Source organism: Populus trichocarpa, chromosome 11 (assembly GCF_000002775.5).
Source record: "Populus trichocarpa isolate Nisqually-1 chromosome 11, P.trichocarpa_v4.1, whole genome shotgun sequence".
Taxonomy (NCBI): domain Eukaryota; kingdom Viridiplantae; phylum Streptophyta; class Magnoliopsida; order Malpighiales; family Salicaceae; genus Populus; species Populus trichocarpa.
Window position 1 is genome coordinate 4,385,373 of NC_037295.2, and position 18,258 is coordinate 4,403,630.

Here is an 18,258-nt window from a genome sequence, read left to right on the forward strand (position 1 = left end):
CAACTAGCCATTTAAAATAATTATACTAGTATAAATAATAAACAAGTATTTTAGAAGGCATACATATTTCATAATTGCTGTAGCTTCCACTCCATGCCCAACATTTCATCCATTAGTATTCTTGCGTTGCAAACAGAATGTTCAATATTTTCATTTTGTTACCTGGAGAAGCCATTCAGATATCATGCTGATGTAAAACAGTCAGGACTTTCCAGTTACAACTTCAAAAGTCTAGAGTGCCAAACTTTTGGATTGATGAGTAACAGTAATCTGCCAGATTGTCAAGGAAAGATGGATAAAATAGCTCTCAGGACAATTAAAGAATAACTTGGGCAAGAAACATGAATGAAAAATGAATGAATCTTGTTCTTGTTGCTGCTATTTTGAACCACAATGACCTTGTACAGAATGTACATTGGAGGAACAAAAATAAAGGTTATTCAGGGGGAAAAAAACTCATTTCCACAGTTCTTCCATTGGGATCCCACGTTCACGAGCAACATCACTGAACTGCCTCATTTTTTGCACTGCAACAACTGTGGCTCTCGCATTATTGAGCGCATTCTCAACACCTGCCATTTCGAGAACAATTCTCACAGCACCTCCAGTAATCACTCCGGTACCAGGTGAGGCAGGTCTGAGCATCACCTTTGCTGCCCCAAAATCTCCCTCAGATCTGCCATTCAGTTGTTAAAAATGCTTAGTTACTAAATTAGCTAATTTGGAACTGTTTGCTCCGTTATATGAAAACCCAAATAAGTAAAATGCAAGGCATGCTATTGAGGGCAGGTTAAAAGAGGAGTATTCTTGTGAATTATGCATCTATCATGCTCCAATATCTTTATCATGCTCAAATCTCTACCAAAAAGGCCCGGGACATGGTCTAGTCTCATAGTCAATGAAGGTGTTTCTTTTCTTTACAATTGCACTATATTATCAATGCTAGATAAATGACAGCAAAACTCACACACACAAAAAACAGTTCACAGTAGAAGAGAAAATGGAAATCAATGCAGATGCATATCCAACCTATCGTCAGGGTGTATAACTTGATAATATATGAGCCAATCAACTTGAGATGATATACTATATTCATTTTGACCTTCTAGGAATACCCATCCTATTTCAGAGCATATAACTTGAAAAAATATGGAGTCAATCAACTTCAGATGATTTATATTCATGTTTCACCTCCTAGGCAACTAGGTTCTACAACAAGATAGAAGTTCAGAAAACTCCCCATAGACCTGCAGTTTTATTTTTAAGAAATAAAGTCTTAATTTGAAATTTAAAAAAAAAAGGAAAAAGAAAAAAAGCACAAAAGTTTCCAAAAATTAAAAAATGCCTAATTTGCACTGAGACATAAGGAATGATGAAAGGCAGTGCTTTGAGTAAATCAAATTAGACTTTCAAAAGCGATGTTGATGCCATAAGCTTCCTATAGGAACCCAATCCAAACATACATCAATTAACAGCTAGTCCTAAACCTATATCCAAGATTAACGAATTGCCAAACCCTCCAAAGCAACTCCAAATCCTAAATACTCACTCAATGACAGTTTCTGTCATAGAACATTACACTTACATGTTACAAAAAAAGTTAATAATCCTTGATTCTAACAGCTCCCATCTCCAAACAGCCAGAAAACACCTACAATTCTTGCAGCCTTAATTCTAACAGCTCTCATCTCCAAACTGCCAGAAAACACCTCTAATTCTTGCAGAAATTCTACGTATCAAGTCAGCCTTACTCATACAGGAAAATTTAATGACTTGTCACAGCCAACTTAACAATTCTTCATATATTTGGTTTTCCACATTCTATCTCAAATGCGATTTTGCAAACTATCCATCTCCAAAACAGCTGCATGTTCTCGGTCAGACTTAGTTCTCCAATACAAAAAAGTTAAATTTCACAATCAGTCAGAGCCTAAAATCCTTAGAACCAACAAATCCAAAACTCACTTAAAACCAAAGAGTCAATAAAATTAACCGAAAAGCCAAGCCTTCACACTTAAACAAAAATAAAAAAGAACCAAATGCAATTACAATCCTTAGAATACAAAACCAACATTCACATTATCTATAAACATAATAAACCACATGAAAATAACAAACCGATAAAAATATTAAAACTTTCAGGATAAGAGATATACCGATGAGGAAAAGTTAAGTACTTTGTCATAGGTACGGTAATAATATTTCTTCTAGCATTGAGAGCTGATTTTTGGACAGCAGCAATAACTTCCTTAGCTTTTCCAACTCCAACCCCAACTTGACCTTGTTTATCTCCAACAACAACAACAGCTCTAAAATGCAACTGTTTCCCTCCCTTAACAACCTTAGTAACTCTCCGAACTTGAACAACTCTCTCATCTAACCCATCCTTAGTTTTCTCTCTTTGATTTTGAGCCACACCCACTAGTTTTTTTTAACCTTAGAATCCATTACATAAATATCTTTGCCTAAAAAACTAACTCCACTATATGCAGGACCATAAAGTTCCTCATAAGCTGCAGCTATTTCTTCTTCAGTTTCCATTGGACCTTCATCAAAGGAGGGTGGAGGAATGTAGTCTTCAGGTTGGGTTGGTGGGTCAAACACAACTTCTTCTTCTGGATTAACATTGTCAAAGAAGGAAGTGCCAATGTCACTTGAATTGGCTCTTGTGATTGTTGTTATGATTTTGGGGTGTGAAGAGAAGAGGTAGAGAAATGGGGATTTGGGTGAGAGAGAAAAGGAAAAAGGGAGTTTGGTGGTGGGTTTGAGGAGGGAAAGGCGGGGAGTGGTGGTGGAGGTGGAGGTGGGGGCGGTGGTGGTGTGGTGGGAGAGGGAGGAAAGAGTTACAGCGGTGGTGGACATTGGTGTGCGTGGAGGACCAAGGGGAGAAGGGAAGTAAGGCTTATCCCAAAAGGAAGGATAAAGAGCAGATGGTGTTGAGAATTGAGGAGGTGAAAGGAGAGTGTAAAAATTAAGAGAAATACAACTCGGTCCCTCATTTATACATGTAGTTTCAATAAAGTTATCAATTGTTTCAATTTATCAAAATTTCGCAGTATATTAATTAACAAAAAGCTAAAACGCATTGAGAAAATACCATAGTTATTAAATTCGGACCGGTCTAATAAGTCGATCCGGTGGCTGGACTGATTTGAGTAAGTGAAAAGACTAGGATGAGCAAAAACCCGACAAAACCTAGTTGATCCGCCAAGTTGACCCGGGTGACCCAACAAAACCCGGTTGAAACCCTTTTTTTTTCAAATGTGTTTTTTTTCTAGTCAAATACCTTTTTTTTTATATATTTTTTAGTTGATTATTAACATTTTCAAAGTTCACTATATAAATATAAGAAGAATATCTTATTTTTTTAATGTGAAATTTGAAACTTTTAGTATATATATTTTATGTTCACAAGAAAAAAATTATTTTTTTAATATGGAATTTGAAACCCTTTAATATATATATACTTTATGTTCAAAAGAAAAAAATTATATTTTTTCAATATGAAATAAAAAGATCTTTTTGGTTTAAATATTTCAACTTAAAAAAATAATATACTAACATAATATTTTTTTTATGTGGATAAAAAACTTTTGGAAATAATATTTTAAACTTCATTATTTATAGTATGTATAACATATATTCACAAGGATTGTTTCTTAATTTTTTCATATGAAATATTAAAACTTTATTTTTTTTTTAAATTTCTCCAGGTTTATCCGGGTCAACCTGTGTAACTCGAGATCTGGCTCCTTGATCGGGTCACCTCCAGTCGGTCTGATAACTATAAAAATACTGTGTACACACTCTTAAATCACTATTCATTGTTGTAGTGGAATCACAATTGTGACCTTATAAGCAGATAAAGAAGCTAAAGGTATTTTGGTTTTTTTCTATCACCAATTAGTTGTTAATAATTTTTTAATAACCAATAAGCCATTAAAAATAAGCTGCTCCCAACACCAAATCCTCATTTTTTAAACCACAGAAAAAAGAAATGTAATTTTATTATAGCAACGCATATTAAATTATTTCTATTACTACAATGAAAAACCCAATATATTTTTGTTCAATATATATACACACCCTTTTTTTCAATAAATATCAAAAGAATTTATTTTTTTATGGTAAATATACCATATACTCGATTGAAATTGATTATAAAAAAATAACAATGTGGATCATCATCACCTCTATAAGTCAGAGAATTATGAAGGATTAAAAATTACCTTGTATATAAATATAAATAGAGCTTGGTGTGTGTGTGTGTATATATATATATATATATATATATATTATAAAAAAGACCCTCAGCTTTGCTAACAAATGAGAAATGATTCCAATAGAAAAGGATTATTTACTTTTGAAACGCACGCTATTACAGAAAAAATCCACAAACATACAAGGAACACAAATTTTTCTCCTTTTCTTTTCTTGCTCTTCCTTTTCCTCGGCTAAAAAAAAAACAAAAAGAAACTTCTAATATCCAATACCCTTGTTAAAAATGAATGTATCAGTATACTATCAACAACTGATTACTCAACCTTTTAGTTGCATCAACCATGCTTTGACAAACTGCTGTAACCCCATCTTCTTTTATGTCATGAATCTTGATAGCTATTGTTAATAATATTCTAATGATCATAGCGAAAAATTGTAGCTATGGACATCAGGGAGCATACCAAGACCAGTATAGCAGTCATCTACGTCATGAGAATCATCTACCGCCTTCATTTTACCATTTGGCGGAGAAGTTTGCATAGCTGCAGATGCTGGTTGGGTATAGGTACTAATGTTGTTGAAAGGATTGTTGTTAAGTTCTAGTTCGTTTGTATATGAACAAGAAAAGTCCATAGGCACAGCTCCAAGGCTGTTAGCTTCTTCTTGTTCTTTATTCTCAAGTTGTTCTGTCAGTAATGCTAAAGATGTATATTCTTCATCCCCATCTTGCCACATATGTTCTGTCAGGTGGTTACAGTTGTGGCTCTTAGGTTGTGGTGTTTGAGCTAGGGCTGATTCTGGTCTCTGCACCTTTGTGATAGAGAAATACTGCTTCCTCGCACGACAAAAGACATCAAAAAGTTATTCATGGCTTTGCATTTACTGAACATTTATTCAAAAAATAATCAGGCAACATTAACATATATAACACTTCACTCAATTAAACACAATCTAAATCTAAAGATTGCTCGAGGCAGATCCTTGTCTTGACTGCCTCATCTGGGTTATCCTCCCTGGACGGCAAAACGGGCCAGTCCTGGACCGGAGCGCTGCCTTTAGCGAGCCCCATCTAAAAGACTGCAATTTTCGCACTAAAAAGTTTGTGTTTCAAATCTTTTTTCTGTGATTATACGATACACTTATGTGTTTTTCTTTTAGATGATAAAAAAGGCATTCTTTGTAATGTGATGTAATGCCATGCCCTACGTGTTCAGCAAAGGTCCTGCCGAACTAGCTAGAAGGACCGTTTCCTCCTCGGCCCCACAAGATAGCACTCGGGCCACACAGGTGAGTGTCCAAGTTGTATATGGTAATGCAGTTTTATTACCAGCACATCATCAGTTAAGTTTTGTCATTTTCAGCACCATTAGTGTGTCTTTATCCCTTCATATATATCCTTCCAAAGGATGTGTCAGCGTCATTGAAAAAGTCAAGGGCAGCGTTGTCACATAGCTAAACAAACTTGTGCGCGTTAGAAAATTCAAATCCCACATTTAATTTTTGGACATAATCTAAATTACCAGTGACATTGCAGTAATTAGGTAGATAAACTCACGAGATTCTTGCTCTCATCCTCGTAAAGTGTAAGGGAATCTCCAGTCTCCAGCCCATGTCGCTTAACGAATTCTCCTGTGGAATGCAAATTAAAGAGATTTGAGTATTAGAATGAAATAGATAAAAACTTGGACTAAAGCTGTGAGTTTACCTGTATTTTCAAGAACATACATCCTGCTTTTGTTGTTAGTCCAGAACCTACGTTACCAACAGACAAAGAACTTGTCCTCAATGGGAAACAGAACTCAAAATCGCAGTTTAAAGGAAAGAAGGAGAAGAACGATGGAGTATCAAAATGCTCACTTTAACTTTAAACCCCACTCTTGGTTAGAGTATATATCTCTGAGCACAAGTAGGATTCCTTCTTTATCATGTAGAGGAGGAAGATTTTCCTCTACCTCTCTCTGGATTGACATGCAAGAAGAAATTTAAATATTAGAGGTTACCATTTCTGTAAGAAACACAGGAAAATGAAAAAGAAAGGATAATTTCAATCTTTAACATTTCTTGTTTCTGTGCTCAAATCGAGAAGTCAGGAGGAGATTAGTTATTGGGCAGTCTTAAATCACATTCATGTAGCAGTGTTCATTGACAGCAAGTCAAACATGGGTAATGGTTGGTTATTTTGCCTCGTTTTCTGTCATTTTAGAAGAAAAGAAATGATGAAAGAAAGGAACAGAAATCAAAGCAACCAAAAAAATATGCATACAATCACAAGGGACTAAAAATAACATCATTCATATCAAGAGAACCATACCTTTGGAAGGACAATTCTCCCAAGAGACCCAACATCACTATTCTTCAAGTCCTTCCTAAGCAACGCTCTCAGTTTCTGCGCCGCCCAAACAAGAAAAATTCTTAAAGGACTCAAAAAAGGTTACAGATAAAGGCAAAACGCATGAGTAAGCAAAATACATGATTTGACAAGAACGCACCTTGTTATCTGGTGTTAAGAACTCGAAAAGATCTTTGCTAGTGTTGGTCCTGCTGTTTTGGCCATCAGTACCAGCACCATGCAAAGCCAATCTACTTGCATCCGTTATTCGAGTCGAACTAGCTCCAGAAGAAGCTCTACCAAGCCTTCTTTGGCGTGCAAGTTTTCTCATGCACCTTGCCACCTTGGTCTTGTATGCATCTAGAGCTCTCCTTTCTTGCTCTAATTGCAACGCATTAGGCTGCAAAATGCACGATCTTTGCATTTCAATTGCATTTTGGCCAACCATGACAGGATAGAAAGGATCTGCAGCTGGTGTATACTGGCTACGCTGGTCTAGAGAATCTGTGGATGGAAATTGCGTAGTTTCACAAGGCGGTGTCGTATAGTACTGTGGTGCAAAATAGTTTGACTGAGTTAATGAGCTTGAAGGTGTTGAAGGGTAGCTCAATGGTCCATATATAGAGGAGAACTGGGAATTCTGAGGACAACCCATCATTACTGAGCTAGCATTTGTGGTAGTGGTGGTGTTGCCTGAGTTGGTTGATGAAGTGGGAAAAACGTTCTCCATATTATCAAAATGGGCAGAGGAGTGAATGATGAGTCTTCGGAGCTGTGCAAGTAATCAGAGAGAATCCTGTGTTTGTGTGGGTGTGGGTGTTTAAGTAGGTGTTTTGATTTCTAGTGAAGGTAAAATTGGTTAGAAAGGGTTATCGAGAGTGCAAGGTGCTGCCAGTCGAAACAGCCCAGGTGTTAAAGAGCAAGATAAACGCGTCAAGAAACGCAGTGGGGTTGGATTGTAGAGATAGGGATGAAAGGCCATGAAGAAAGAATAGGGGTCTGAAAGGAGAGTGCCAATTGCGTGAAGAGGGTGACAAGTGGCCGGAGGATGCTGGTTTTGGGATACCCAACTGACCAGTGAGGAACTTGAGACAGAGAGGCATAGGTTTGAAACTTGGCGCCAGCTTTGGTTTAAATATGGTTGCCCATGGCCAAACCTTGCACAGAAAACCATTCTATAATGGCTAAACCAATGCATTGATGACCAAATGCCAACAGTCAACGCCCTCCCTCTCTATATGCCATCTTTGTCAGTCTCTTTCCCTCCACAGCACACTCTAATGCCAGTGTGCCTAGAGTTATGTGGTTAGTGAGAGTGTTCAGTAGTAGGAAAAGGTAAAGCCTAGAGCCTGAAGCCTGTGCACTATGGTAATTCCATGATTGTCTATTCTCATGCACAGAGATTCTAGTGCCTCCCATAATTATAAAGAAATTGACTGGAAAGACGATTTACTGCCAGTCTGTTTCCATCTCTCGGAAAGCACCAACTCGGCATCTTCTGCTCTTTTGGCAATTTCTCTCTGTTAGCTTTGTTTTATTTAGCTCAAACATTCACTGCTAAGTACTATTCTAGTCAGTTATAGTAAATATTATATTCCAAATTTTTATAACTAATTAAGGGGTTATGTAATGTTTGGAATGTGAGTAAAAGAGGGTAATAATGTTTGGAATGTGAGTAAAATTGAGAGGTGAAAACTGAAATTGCAATTTGTTTGTCATGGTTTTCAGCCACTCCCTTGGTAGTCATCAAGTTGGTCAAGGACTCAGGACCAAGTGCATCCTGCATCAAGTGAAAGTGTACTTAATGAGCTTTAGATTTAGACAAGCAGAAAACATGCAGTCGATATAGGGATCCAGTGACTAATGTGAGCACCACACTCTTTAAAATGGCGACAAGGCCATGCCATATAAGATATTAAAAGAAAGTTTGATCAGTCACTAAAACTTTAAATTAGTCAGCCAAGATTTAATAAAATGGCGATGAGGCAGTGATCGTACAAGTGAATTATTACTAAAATTCTTCTAATAAAATTCTGAAGTCCTCTTAAATGATAGGCAAATCATCCCAAAGCAGCAATCATTATTATAAACAAACCATGAAAAAGAAAGTAGTATGATGTACTACTCATATTTGCACACAGGCACACGCGCATGCAGAAAATAAGAAACAAAGACATGCCGAGATATATTTGATTTGTCTCTTGAGACATCTACAAAAAAAGTACCATATGAAAATCATAAAACAGACTATTCTTTCAGAATCAGTGGTCAAATATGCCAAAAGAGTTGATATGAGGTGCCCCAGAAATTGGACAAACAGGAATAAATTGGGGGCCGCATATCAATATGAATGCATAGGAGTTAAAATGATTTGATCAGTAAGGGCATAAAAGTGCAAGATGTGGATTATATTTGTCAAAATAAAATTTTCTTGATCAGATCTCTTTGCAGGTCATTGAGCATTAACATTACTAGGCTATGCTATGTCCTAAAAGAGTCACCTTGGTTGAGTTTGCTGTCAGCTCCTTCATGGTTTTCAACAGTTGAGAATGTCCACTGCTTAAAGTTGCTTCTATTTGCAGGCTGCATTAGATATAAACAAGACAATCAATCCTCTTATCAACATCAATGTGACATAACCTATGATTTCATTCCACTATGCAAAAGAAACCAGGTGCTTAGGTGCCCCCATGTTTCTTGAAGATCACCTTTCATGTCATTTTCATGGAATTAAAGTTCATGCAAATATATTGATTTCTAATGTGCCAAAAAAGGATTTAAAATAGAAAGATCTATTACCACATGAAAATCTCACTGCCATTTGAGTTATCTATTTTTTTGGGAATCCATGCATCCCTCTGATTCCAACAAAAAAAAGCAGTAACTAACATCATTAGGAAATTCTTTTTATTTTTTATTTTTGTAAAACTCAGCAGCCTCATGTAATAAAGGCGCTATTTACCCCAGATTCAGCATTACACACTGTAAAAGTAGCAAAAGTTATGCATTGAAACTCTTTTCTGATTCTGCTATTGCAAATGGAACACAGAAAGTTGTTTGTATAAGTTGCCATGCATTGAAGCAGAGGAAACCACCAATTATAAACAGAAACTGATATAGACACAAGGTTAAACATTGTTTCCCATGTATGCATGTAATGGTAGACCAAAGTTTTCCTTTTATACTGCTAAAGACGGAAAATCTCCAATTTTAAGCCAAAATGATACATGAATTTGTGTAAACAAGGCATATTTCTTAACTTTTGTTGACAACTGTAAATCATAATCACATATTTTAGAACTCCCATGGTTGCTTTAAGAAGTAATATTGAAATTAAAGTCACTATCATTACTTTCCAAGTTTGTCAAAAGGCAATGACAAAGTTTTTTTTCTAAAAAAAAAAATTTGCACCTAAAACCGTATCCTGCTTCAACTAAAAAACATATCTTCTGCTGGGAGAAAATATTTAGGCCTCCTACCATCTTCATTCATGCCATTATTTTCCCAAAGTTTCCAATCAGACCCTTCACCTTGCATAGCCATGCTTGAATTACATGTAGAAAGAAAAGAAGAGCAAGTTTGACAAGGATGCCTAAAAAGTAATATCAGTGTCTGAACTCACCAGAGAGATTTATTGTCTTAGGTAAAATCAGGAATACTATCTACGTATTAAAATGTTTTAACCATATAAAAGCAATCCAACATGAAAAAAAAAAAGAAAAAAAAAAGAGATTAGCTGAAGATTCAAATAATAGGAAAGAAAATGGAACAAAATTTCTTCATGAAATCTAGTTAATAGAGATATGAAGGACACATTAAGCACTTGATGGACATTATGATCGCATCTTTATTTGCACTATAATAATGATAAAGCAATTTAATTGGAACGATCTTTGCATGCATGAAGCATAATGCAGAACTTGAGCATTTGACTTACAGAGCAACTTCAGCAAGACTCTGGAAACTATAGCAAGGAAAACTCTCCATGTCAGCAAATGAAAATAACATTCATCGCCATTATGAATCTAATAGTTTCTTAAATTGAAAACTTCAAGAATTTTGTAAGCAGAAAAGGAAGTCTAGCAATAACAAAAGTGAAGAAAGGAAAGATGGATGGATATATTTGCAAAGAGACTGTGGGCAACCAGTGTTTATATAGAGTGGAGAAGAGAGCCTGCATGCAACTGCAAAAGTGTTGATCCAACACCTGCGTGTTGCCGTGTCAATAGCTGCAACAGTCGAGAAGTTACTGCTAAACACGTCGAATAATGGCCAAAACATCATGCTCTAAACGACAATTTAAGAGAGATGGAATGAATTTATTATTCACGTCCGCAACTTTATTCGCATTTCCATTCAAAATCAGTAAATAGCTTCAAAAACATGCAGATGGGCAAGAACATCAAGGAATCAGAAATCCAACAAAGCCCACTCGCAGTTTGTCTTCATCATTGAGGTTGAATAAACCTATAGGAAGATATAGCATGAGAAACGGAGGGAGAAATCAATGATCAGAAAATTATTTTACAAATATAATTTCGTGCAAGAGTTCTGCATACTCTAAGACTGCATTGGGGCGTGTATAGCATCAAAAATGTAACCGTATAATAGTTCTAGATATGCTAGAAGTGGAAAGGAGCATTAGTGAACTTAACAGATAGCAAGAGGTCTGGAAATGCTAATAGGAAGCATTAAAAGCATAATTGGATGGACAATAAAGAATGCATGTAGCAGATCAGCATATTCATCTTCTTAGAGAAAATTTCTCAACATTTAAGTTTTCAATTTCCTATAACATGCAAGACCAGCATAATTAGAATATTAATTGACAGAGTATCCTTGAACTTTAATTTCATCAGCACATCAATAGAATTTCCAGATTAGATTCAGAAAGCTCCTTTTAAAGTCTCCATTGATTATTCAGAACTTTGGCTTTAAAAGTTGTACTTTGCATCTTTAATAGGCTAGTCAGACTAATAGGGCCTCTTTTTCATTGCAAGGCCAAAATACTGGTTATATATTATCACAAAACAAACTCAAACAAAAATCTTACAATGGCTCAAAAGAAACAATCAGGTTGGTTTGGGCTACAAGAAACTTCCACATACCCCATTAACTGATAGAGCAATATGAATAAAGAGTTCCATTCCAAAAGGGTCTTCATTTTCAACACTTCTCTTCATTGTAGGCTATTTGGATCACATCTACAATAGTGTGAAGCACTCCATGTAAATTCAAGAAGTTTTCATCTTCTGATCCGATAACAAATTAGACAGCCTAGATCCAATTCTTTCTTTTGGCACTCTTTTGCACCCAACTAAGAAGCTACAACTGAACTTGTTGCTTCAGCTAGCAAAAACAAAGTCTCAACAGTTCCAGCTCATCTTAAAGTATAGATACTCCTTTAAGTTTTGCACCCCTTAAGGATTTCATTTGTCAGCCATCAATAGAACAAGAACCAACTACCCTAACTTACAGCAATAACAAGTTAATTGAAATGATTCCTTACAAGATTTTCCAGGGCATTCAACAAACTAATTACTAAGGCATTAAAGATTTACGTAAGCACTAACATTAAAGGAAAAACTCATGAACTCCTCCCCCTTTCACTGCAACAAATAAGTCCCAACAAAATAATGCATATCAACTGCTTGTAAATTTGCCTGAAAGCAGAATAATCTGGACCCCAACTACAGGTGAAATAAGAGTTTGTTAATGAATACTTGTGCAATGCAATAACTTCGAGGAAAACAGCTACCTAGACTATGAGTAGAGACAGCCCATAGCATTCCCCTGACTCCATAAATATGGATATCTTTTCTTAATTTCATCCATGGATGAATTATGTGATTGACTGAGTTAATAATTTTTCCTAGAACCCACCAAGATTAAGAAGCTAAACTCGGATTTGGCTTGAACTTTGACCAAAATAAAGGCAAAGTGTTGCTGGACTCCACTCAACTTGTATATGACCCATTTTAATATATGCCTAATACAATTGAGACTTTCATTTTGTGAAATTGTTTGATCACATGATGCCAGATAGCTTCATGGAAAGAATGTACAAAAATAAAAACCAATAAAACCCAAATTAAATAAAAAGAAAAAAAAATAACAGAGATAAAAAAGTGAAAGGGACTGCAGAGGAGAAATTGTGATAGCGAGTGGTACCTGAAATTGGTGATGAAAAAATGGGGTGTTGTTGCAAGGCATGCATGTGTCAGTCTCCCTAGTAAAATTGCTGTAACGGTCGTGGAATTTTCTTCGAGCAGTAGAAACTTGGTATGTAACTGACAGCTACAAGTGTTTTGGGCTAATGGATTGTAGTAGCTTATGAATTCGACAACCTAAAAAGGGCTAAAATTGCATGTATTATCTTGTCTCTTGCTAACGGCCTGAGGTGATCAGATTTGAAGCTGACGTGAGCGTAGCGAGCAAGTCTTTACTACACCTATTAATACCGAATTGTTTGTTTGTCAGTTTTAAAAGTATTTTTTTAAAAAATAATTTTTTTTTACTTTAAATTAATTTTTTTTTATTTTTTAGATCATTTTGATAGGTTAATATTAAAAATAATTTTTAAAAAATAAATAAATATTATTTTAAAATATTTCCAAATAAAAAACAACCGTTAACTCTCTAACCTCCTAATTTACCTATCAAAGTTTTCAACTATGGCCTAGAAACTACCTTCAACACCATAAAAAGCAGTCTAAACAACCCACGTCGTGACTATTTGTGTCATGTTTATTAAACTTAGGTTAACATCCATCAATTCAAAATCTAGTTTGAGTCTAGTTTTATGTCAAACTGGGTTGATAGTTGGCCTGATTAACTCAATTAATCCGATCAAAACTATATTAAGACTTGATTTGACATTTTTAAAAAAATATAATAGTTTAATTTTAAAAAAATCTTATGTTATTTTAGATTTACCGTGTCAAACTAAATTGACTCAGGTTTACTTGAATTGACTGTCGCATGTAAGTGGCGTTGCGTCGATCATCCTGCCAGATTGGGAATGTCAGGAATGGTGTGGGTGAAAAAGACAAGGAATTTTTGTATTTTACCAGTAGAAAAAAGAGAACAAGAGTCACCACCTAATATTTTAGTCGCTAGGTATCTTAATTGGTCTCGGAGTCTGTGTCAAGTGATTGATTGCGTAAAGTAAAGGTACTAGCACCTTTAATATACGCCTTACTTGAGATAAGCTGCATTATTTATTTGTTTATTTTATGTCTACTGTGTTCGGTATTGTGGTAGCTTTTGTGGTTGTGGTTTGAAAAAAGGTTTTTTTTTTTTTATAAAAAACACTTTTGGTTGAGGTTGGTTTTGTATTTATATATGTTTGATTAAAACTGTGGTTGAAATTGAGGTTGGACAAAAAGTAATTTAATGTGTTTGATTAAGAATGATTTTTAAATTGAGGTTATAAAATAACTAAAATATATATATAATAATATTGATGGTTTTTAATTTAAAAATTGTAGATTTAACTACTGCTATTACATCATGAAATAAATAATACTTCATATAAAATATTTTCTATTGTTTCATTAAACTATCTATAATTCCATCATGTACAAAATTCATCCGACAACGACTACAGTTTCCATGGTTTTTTGAGCGTGCAACAAAATCAGGTAAAATATCATCAGGAATAAATTGGGATTACGATCAAATTCTGCAAATGCTACGCCATCATGCGATCTCCTTCTAATTTATGTAGTGTCATTGAATAATGTTAAACAATAGTTTTTCGAATAAAACACAATTAAAAATAAAACAAATTAGTTATTGTTTACTTTTGTGTGTAGAGTGAATTAATTCACTCTGCACAGACGGCATATAAGAAGAGAAGTAGCTTGGAGCTGCTTTCGATTAACTTGCGTTTTAAACGCAAAATATATTGGGTCCCACAAACAGTAAACCGTGTTTTATACTTTACCAAACAAGTTTTTTCCGTGGTTTGCTTCAAAAGCAGAAGTAACCATAGAAACAAACACCCTCGTAAACTAAGGTGATGTTATGTTTTCTAACTGTTGGTTTATTTAGGGTTTAAGCAAAGTCTTCCTTTGTAAGGAGGATCTTATTAGGGTAAAACCTAGTTATTTTAATGTCAATATAAAAATAAAATAAACTGGTTTTTTTTTAATACCAGGAATACATTTTATGTAAAAGTTCATTCCGCATATTAAAATAAACAAAATAAAAAAATTTCAGTATTTTTTAAAATATAGACCAAAATTATTTGGAATTTTATAATTTTGCTGTAAAATTCATGCAATATATTGTTTTAAAACATGCCAAAGTATTTTAATTTTTTTTAAAAATAATTCTTAAATAATTTTAGGGTTTTTAGCCATTTGCAAAAACCTTCACAGCAGAATCACGTATCATTGAAATTTGAAACCTCCTTGAGATAATCAGCTATCGTTTTAGGCAAAAAAAGGTAATGTTTTTGCTGTTGAAGGCCTGACAAAATCCAAGCTCAATTCAGGTGAAAGCAAACCCATTTTTTCTCTAAAAAAAAGATTAAAACTTTATGATGATGTTTTGATAAATCTCTGAAACTAATAAGAGATGAAGAGATGAAGAGATGGAGAGATCTGCATATATGTGGGGGAGAAGAAGAATTGTTGTTGTCTTGGATTCTGAAGAGTTATTTTGTCAAATACATAGAAGACTCGAAGAAATGAAGAAAAGCATGTAGAAATAGCTTCTACAAAACTGAGTTTCAAACGCATGAAAATTACATTTTGTTTCGTAACCAAATGAGATGAAATCACAGTTAAGTAAAAATGTTGCCGCAAATGCTGAGCCAAATGGGCTCTAAAAGTTAAAACTGTGATTGAAATTGAAATTGAAATTGAACAAAAATTAGTTTAATATGTTTGGTTAAGAATGCTGTTCAAATTGAGGTTATATATATATATATATATATATATATATATATATATATATATATATATATATATATTGATGGTTTTTAATTTAAATATTATAGATTTAACTACTGCTATTATATCATGACATAAATAATTCTTTATATAAAATATTTTTTATTGTTTCATTAAACTATCTTCAATTACATCACGTATGAAATCCATCCAACAAGGATTATAGTTTTTTTGGTTTCTTAAACGCGCAACAATATCAGATAAAATATCATCAAGAACAAAATTGGGATTGCGATCAAATTTTGTAAATGGTACGTCATAAAACGATCTCTTTCTAATTTATGTAGTATCATTGAATAATATTAAACACTAGTTCTTCGAATAAAACACAATTAAAAATAAAAAAAATTAATTTTTTTTATTTTAATGTGTCGGACCCGGTCCGGCCGGAACAAGACTCTCCACTATTCCTCTTCTTCTGTCGTGTAGAGTGAATCTCTCCAATGTCAAGACGTAGAGAAGGGAAAAAACAACTCTCAGCTGTTTTAGCAAACCTTTGATTTCAACATAAATTATATGGTCCACATAAACAATAAATTAAATATTACAAAACGCTAAAATTGTCGCATAAACAAACATTTTCTTTATTAAAAGCATTTTAACTCGACGGTTCTAGCAACATAGAGGTTGGGCCTTATTGGGCTCTGAGGAAGGTGCGCAAACCACTTGAACATGATGGCTCTCCTCAAAATATTGGCGCCATATTTTTAAAAGGAACAAACCAACCCTTATTCACATTATATATATATATATATATATATATATATATATATATATATATATATATATTGGTTTAATAGCATTAGAGTAATTACACTGAGCTTGAAAAAAAAAAATAAAGAAACCCCTTCCATTCTATGCTAATAACTTTTTTATGGTTTTATGCGAAGAATATTTTATCCCTGTTAAAAACTACTCTACCCGAAAAATAAAATTTAATTTTTTTATTAAAAAAATAAAAAGATAATCTCACTGTAATAATTTATGATAATCTATATCCACTGCTGCATCGAAAATACCGCGTCTTATAATTTTTGTTAACTTTCATTTCGAAAGAGAAAAAAAAACTCGGGGAGGGAACAAGTGTTAACTAGTAGACCATCCACCGACGAGGTTATATCACATGTCCTACGCGTGGCATGAACTAGGCCATCGTGTCCTTCGAGCAAACCGCCACCTTCTCTTCTTGCACCATATAACCTGCACAAACGCAACCAAAAGGATCATCACAAGGCAAAAACAAAGAAGATTTCAGTTACCATCCTAACTATGGCAGCCATTATCATTGCCAAAAACGCTATGCTCAATCTCTCAAAAGCCTTGATCCCTCAGCCCCCCTCTCTCTTCCCCAACTCCACGCCTAAAGTCTCACGGGTCTGCTTCACTACCTATGCCTCCAAATATAACGAGGTACAAAAGTTCTTTCAAGAAATTAACCATAATATATATGGGCATGTACTGGATGCTATTCATTGTTGAAATAATTGGTGGTTTTTTGGTTTTCAGGGACGGTATGCAGCGGAGGAGGATGAAGACCGAGCGTCAGGATTTTCTGAGAGAGCGAAAGAAACTGCAAATGAAACAATTGACAGGACCAAAGAGCGTGCGGAGAAGGCGAAAGAACGTTCTAAGGAAATGAAAGAGAAGGTAAAGGGAAATGCAGAGGAAATGAAGGAGAAGGCGAAAGGGTATGCACACGAGACAAAGGAGAGTGCCAAAGGCACGGCGCAGTCTGCCGCTGAGAAGGTTAAGGAAGGGACATACAAGGCAGCGGAGACGGTAGAGAGAACGAAAGAAGGAGCGAAAGATTATGCATATGTTGCAAAAGAGAAGGCTAAAGACGGGACAGAGAGCGTGGCGGATACTGCACGTGATGTGAAAGAGAAGGCAAAAGACTATGCGGGAGCGGCAGGGGAGAAGGCAAAGGACGGGACTCATAAAATAGCTGAGACGGTGGAGAGTGTGGGAGAGAAGGCGAAACAGACAGTGAAGGGAGCATTGGATGCTGCGAAGGAAACTACACAGAAGATTAAAGAGACTGTGGTGGGGAAAGATGATCATCACGATGATGATGATTATAGGAGGGAGAAGATCGATGAAGATGTTGTGAAGTACAAGAGGTGAGCTGCTGCTGGAGAGAATTGATGAGGATGTGAAGAAGAAGAAGAAGAAGAAGAAGAAGAAGAAATACCGAGGGAGTGAGGTGTGCTAGAGCATTTGGTTGTGTTCTTGACGGTGATAAAAATAAGTTAGTTTAATTACAATCGTAATTGGGTTTTATGTGGCCCGTAATTTAGTTAATTTTTGCTACTTTGATATTAACAACAGTGTACTGCTCCGACCCAAAAAAAAATAAAAAATAAATAAATAAAGCAATTTGCATCATGTCGAACACAATAATTGTGTACTATTTTACTCCGAGTGAGGATTTCCTCGGTAGGTTGGCTGGGCTATCTACTGCCGCTGAAGGCCTTGTCATTGACCGAGGGGACAGAAGATACCGTTTATAATTATTTGGATTAAAGAGTGGACCACTTTTCAAATACGAAGTTGATGCTATATATATATATTTTTATCATTTTGATTTTGATTTTTTAATTATTATTTCTTGTTTTTTAATTAAGTTTTTTTATTTAAAATAATTATGAAATTATATATTTTTTAATTTTATTTTTATTTATCAAATTATATTATATTTTATTTGAAATAATTTATAAAATTAGATTTTTTTTAGTTTTATAATTTGAT

The 18,258-nt window shown here is 34.7% G+C and overlaps 2 protein-coding genes and 1 pseudogene across 4 annotated transcripts; 1 reads left to right on the plus strand and 2 right to left on the minus strand.

The window, feature by feature from the left end:
• Window positions 1–215: 215 nt before the first annotated feature.
• Window positions 216–2,929, minus strand: LOC18103037 (30S ribosomal protein S5, chloroplastic-like; annotated as a pseudogene).
• A 1,451-nt stretch (window positions 2,930–4,380) lies between these two features.
• On the minus strand, window positions 4,381–12,965 carry LOC18103038 (B3 domain-containing transcription factor LEC2). 3 transcript variants are annotated; one of them, XM_052445183.1, is made up of 9 exons: window positions 12,722–12,965; window positions 10,488–10,779; window positions 9,052–9,133; window positions 6,711–8,330; window positions 6,533–6,607; window positions 6,079–6,179; window positions 5,927–5,973; window positions 5,777–5,850; window positions 4,381–5,049 (listed from the first exon to the last, which is right to left on the minus strand). In XM_052445183.1, the coding sequence occupies exons 4-9, from the start codon at window positions 7,278–7,280 to the stop codon at window positions 4,642–4,644; spliced, it is 1,275 nt and encodes a 424-aa protein (XP_052301143.1). In that variant the 5' UTR covers window positions 7,281–8,330; window positions 9,052–9,133; window positions 10,488–10,779; window positions 12,722–12,965; the 3' UTR covers window positions 4,381–4,641. The 3 variants fall into 3 exon arrangements, with proteins under 3 accessions (XP_052301143.1, XP_024437157.2, XP_052301144.1); XM_024581389.2 differs by having other exon boundaries at window positions 10,488–11,017; XM_052445184.1 differs by lacking the exon at window positions 10,488–10,779.
• Window positions 12,966–16,542: 3,577 nt separating this feature from the next.
• On the plus strand, window positions 16,543–17,895 carry LOC18103040 (uncharacterized protein ECU03_1610). The gene is made up of 2 exons (XM_006377317.3): window positions 16,543–16,920; window positions 17,017–17,895. The coding sequence occupies exons 1-2, from the start codon at window positions 16,780–16,782 to the stop codon at window positions 17,632–17,634; spliced, it is 759 nt and encodes a 252-aa protein (XP_006377379.1). The 5' UTR covers window positions 16,543–16,779; the 3' UTR covers window positions 17,635–17,895.
• Window positions 17,896–18,258: the final 363 nt, after the last annotated feature.

Excerpts from the sequence above, each read along its gene's own strand:
- LOC18103040 (XM_006377317.3), top strand. The coding sequence starts at position 16,780 with ATGGCAGCCATTATCATTGCCAAAAACGCTATGCTCAATCTCTCAAAA. Across the intron at positions 16,921-17,016 it reads ATGCCTCCAAATATAACGAG|GGACGGTATGCAGCGGAGGA; the intron begins GTACAAAAGTTC and ends TTTGGTTTTCAG.
- LOC18103038 (XM_052445184.1), bottom strand. The coding sequence starts at position 7,280 with ATGGAGAACGTTTTTCCCACTTCATCAACCAACTCAGGCAACACCACC. Across the intron at positions 5,851-5,926 it reads GTATGTTCTTGAAAATACAG|GAGAATTCGTTAAGCGACAT; the intron begins GTAAACTCACAG and ends TGCATTCCACAG. Across the intron at positions 5,050-5,776 it reads AGGATGAGAGCAAGAATCTC|TATTTCTCTATCACAAAGGT; the intron begins GTGAGTTTATCT and ends GCGAGGAAGCAG.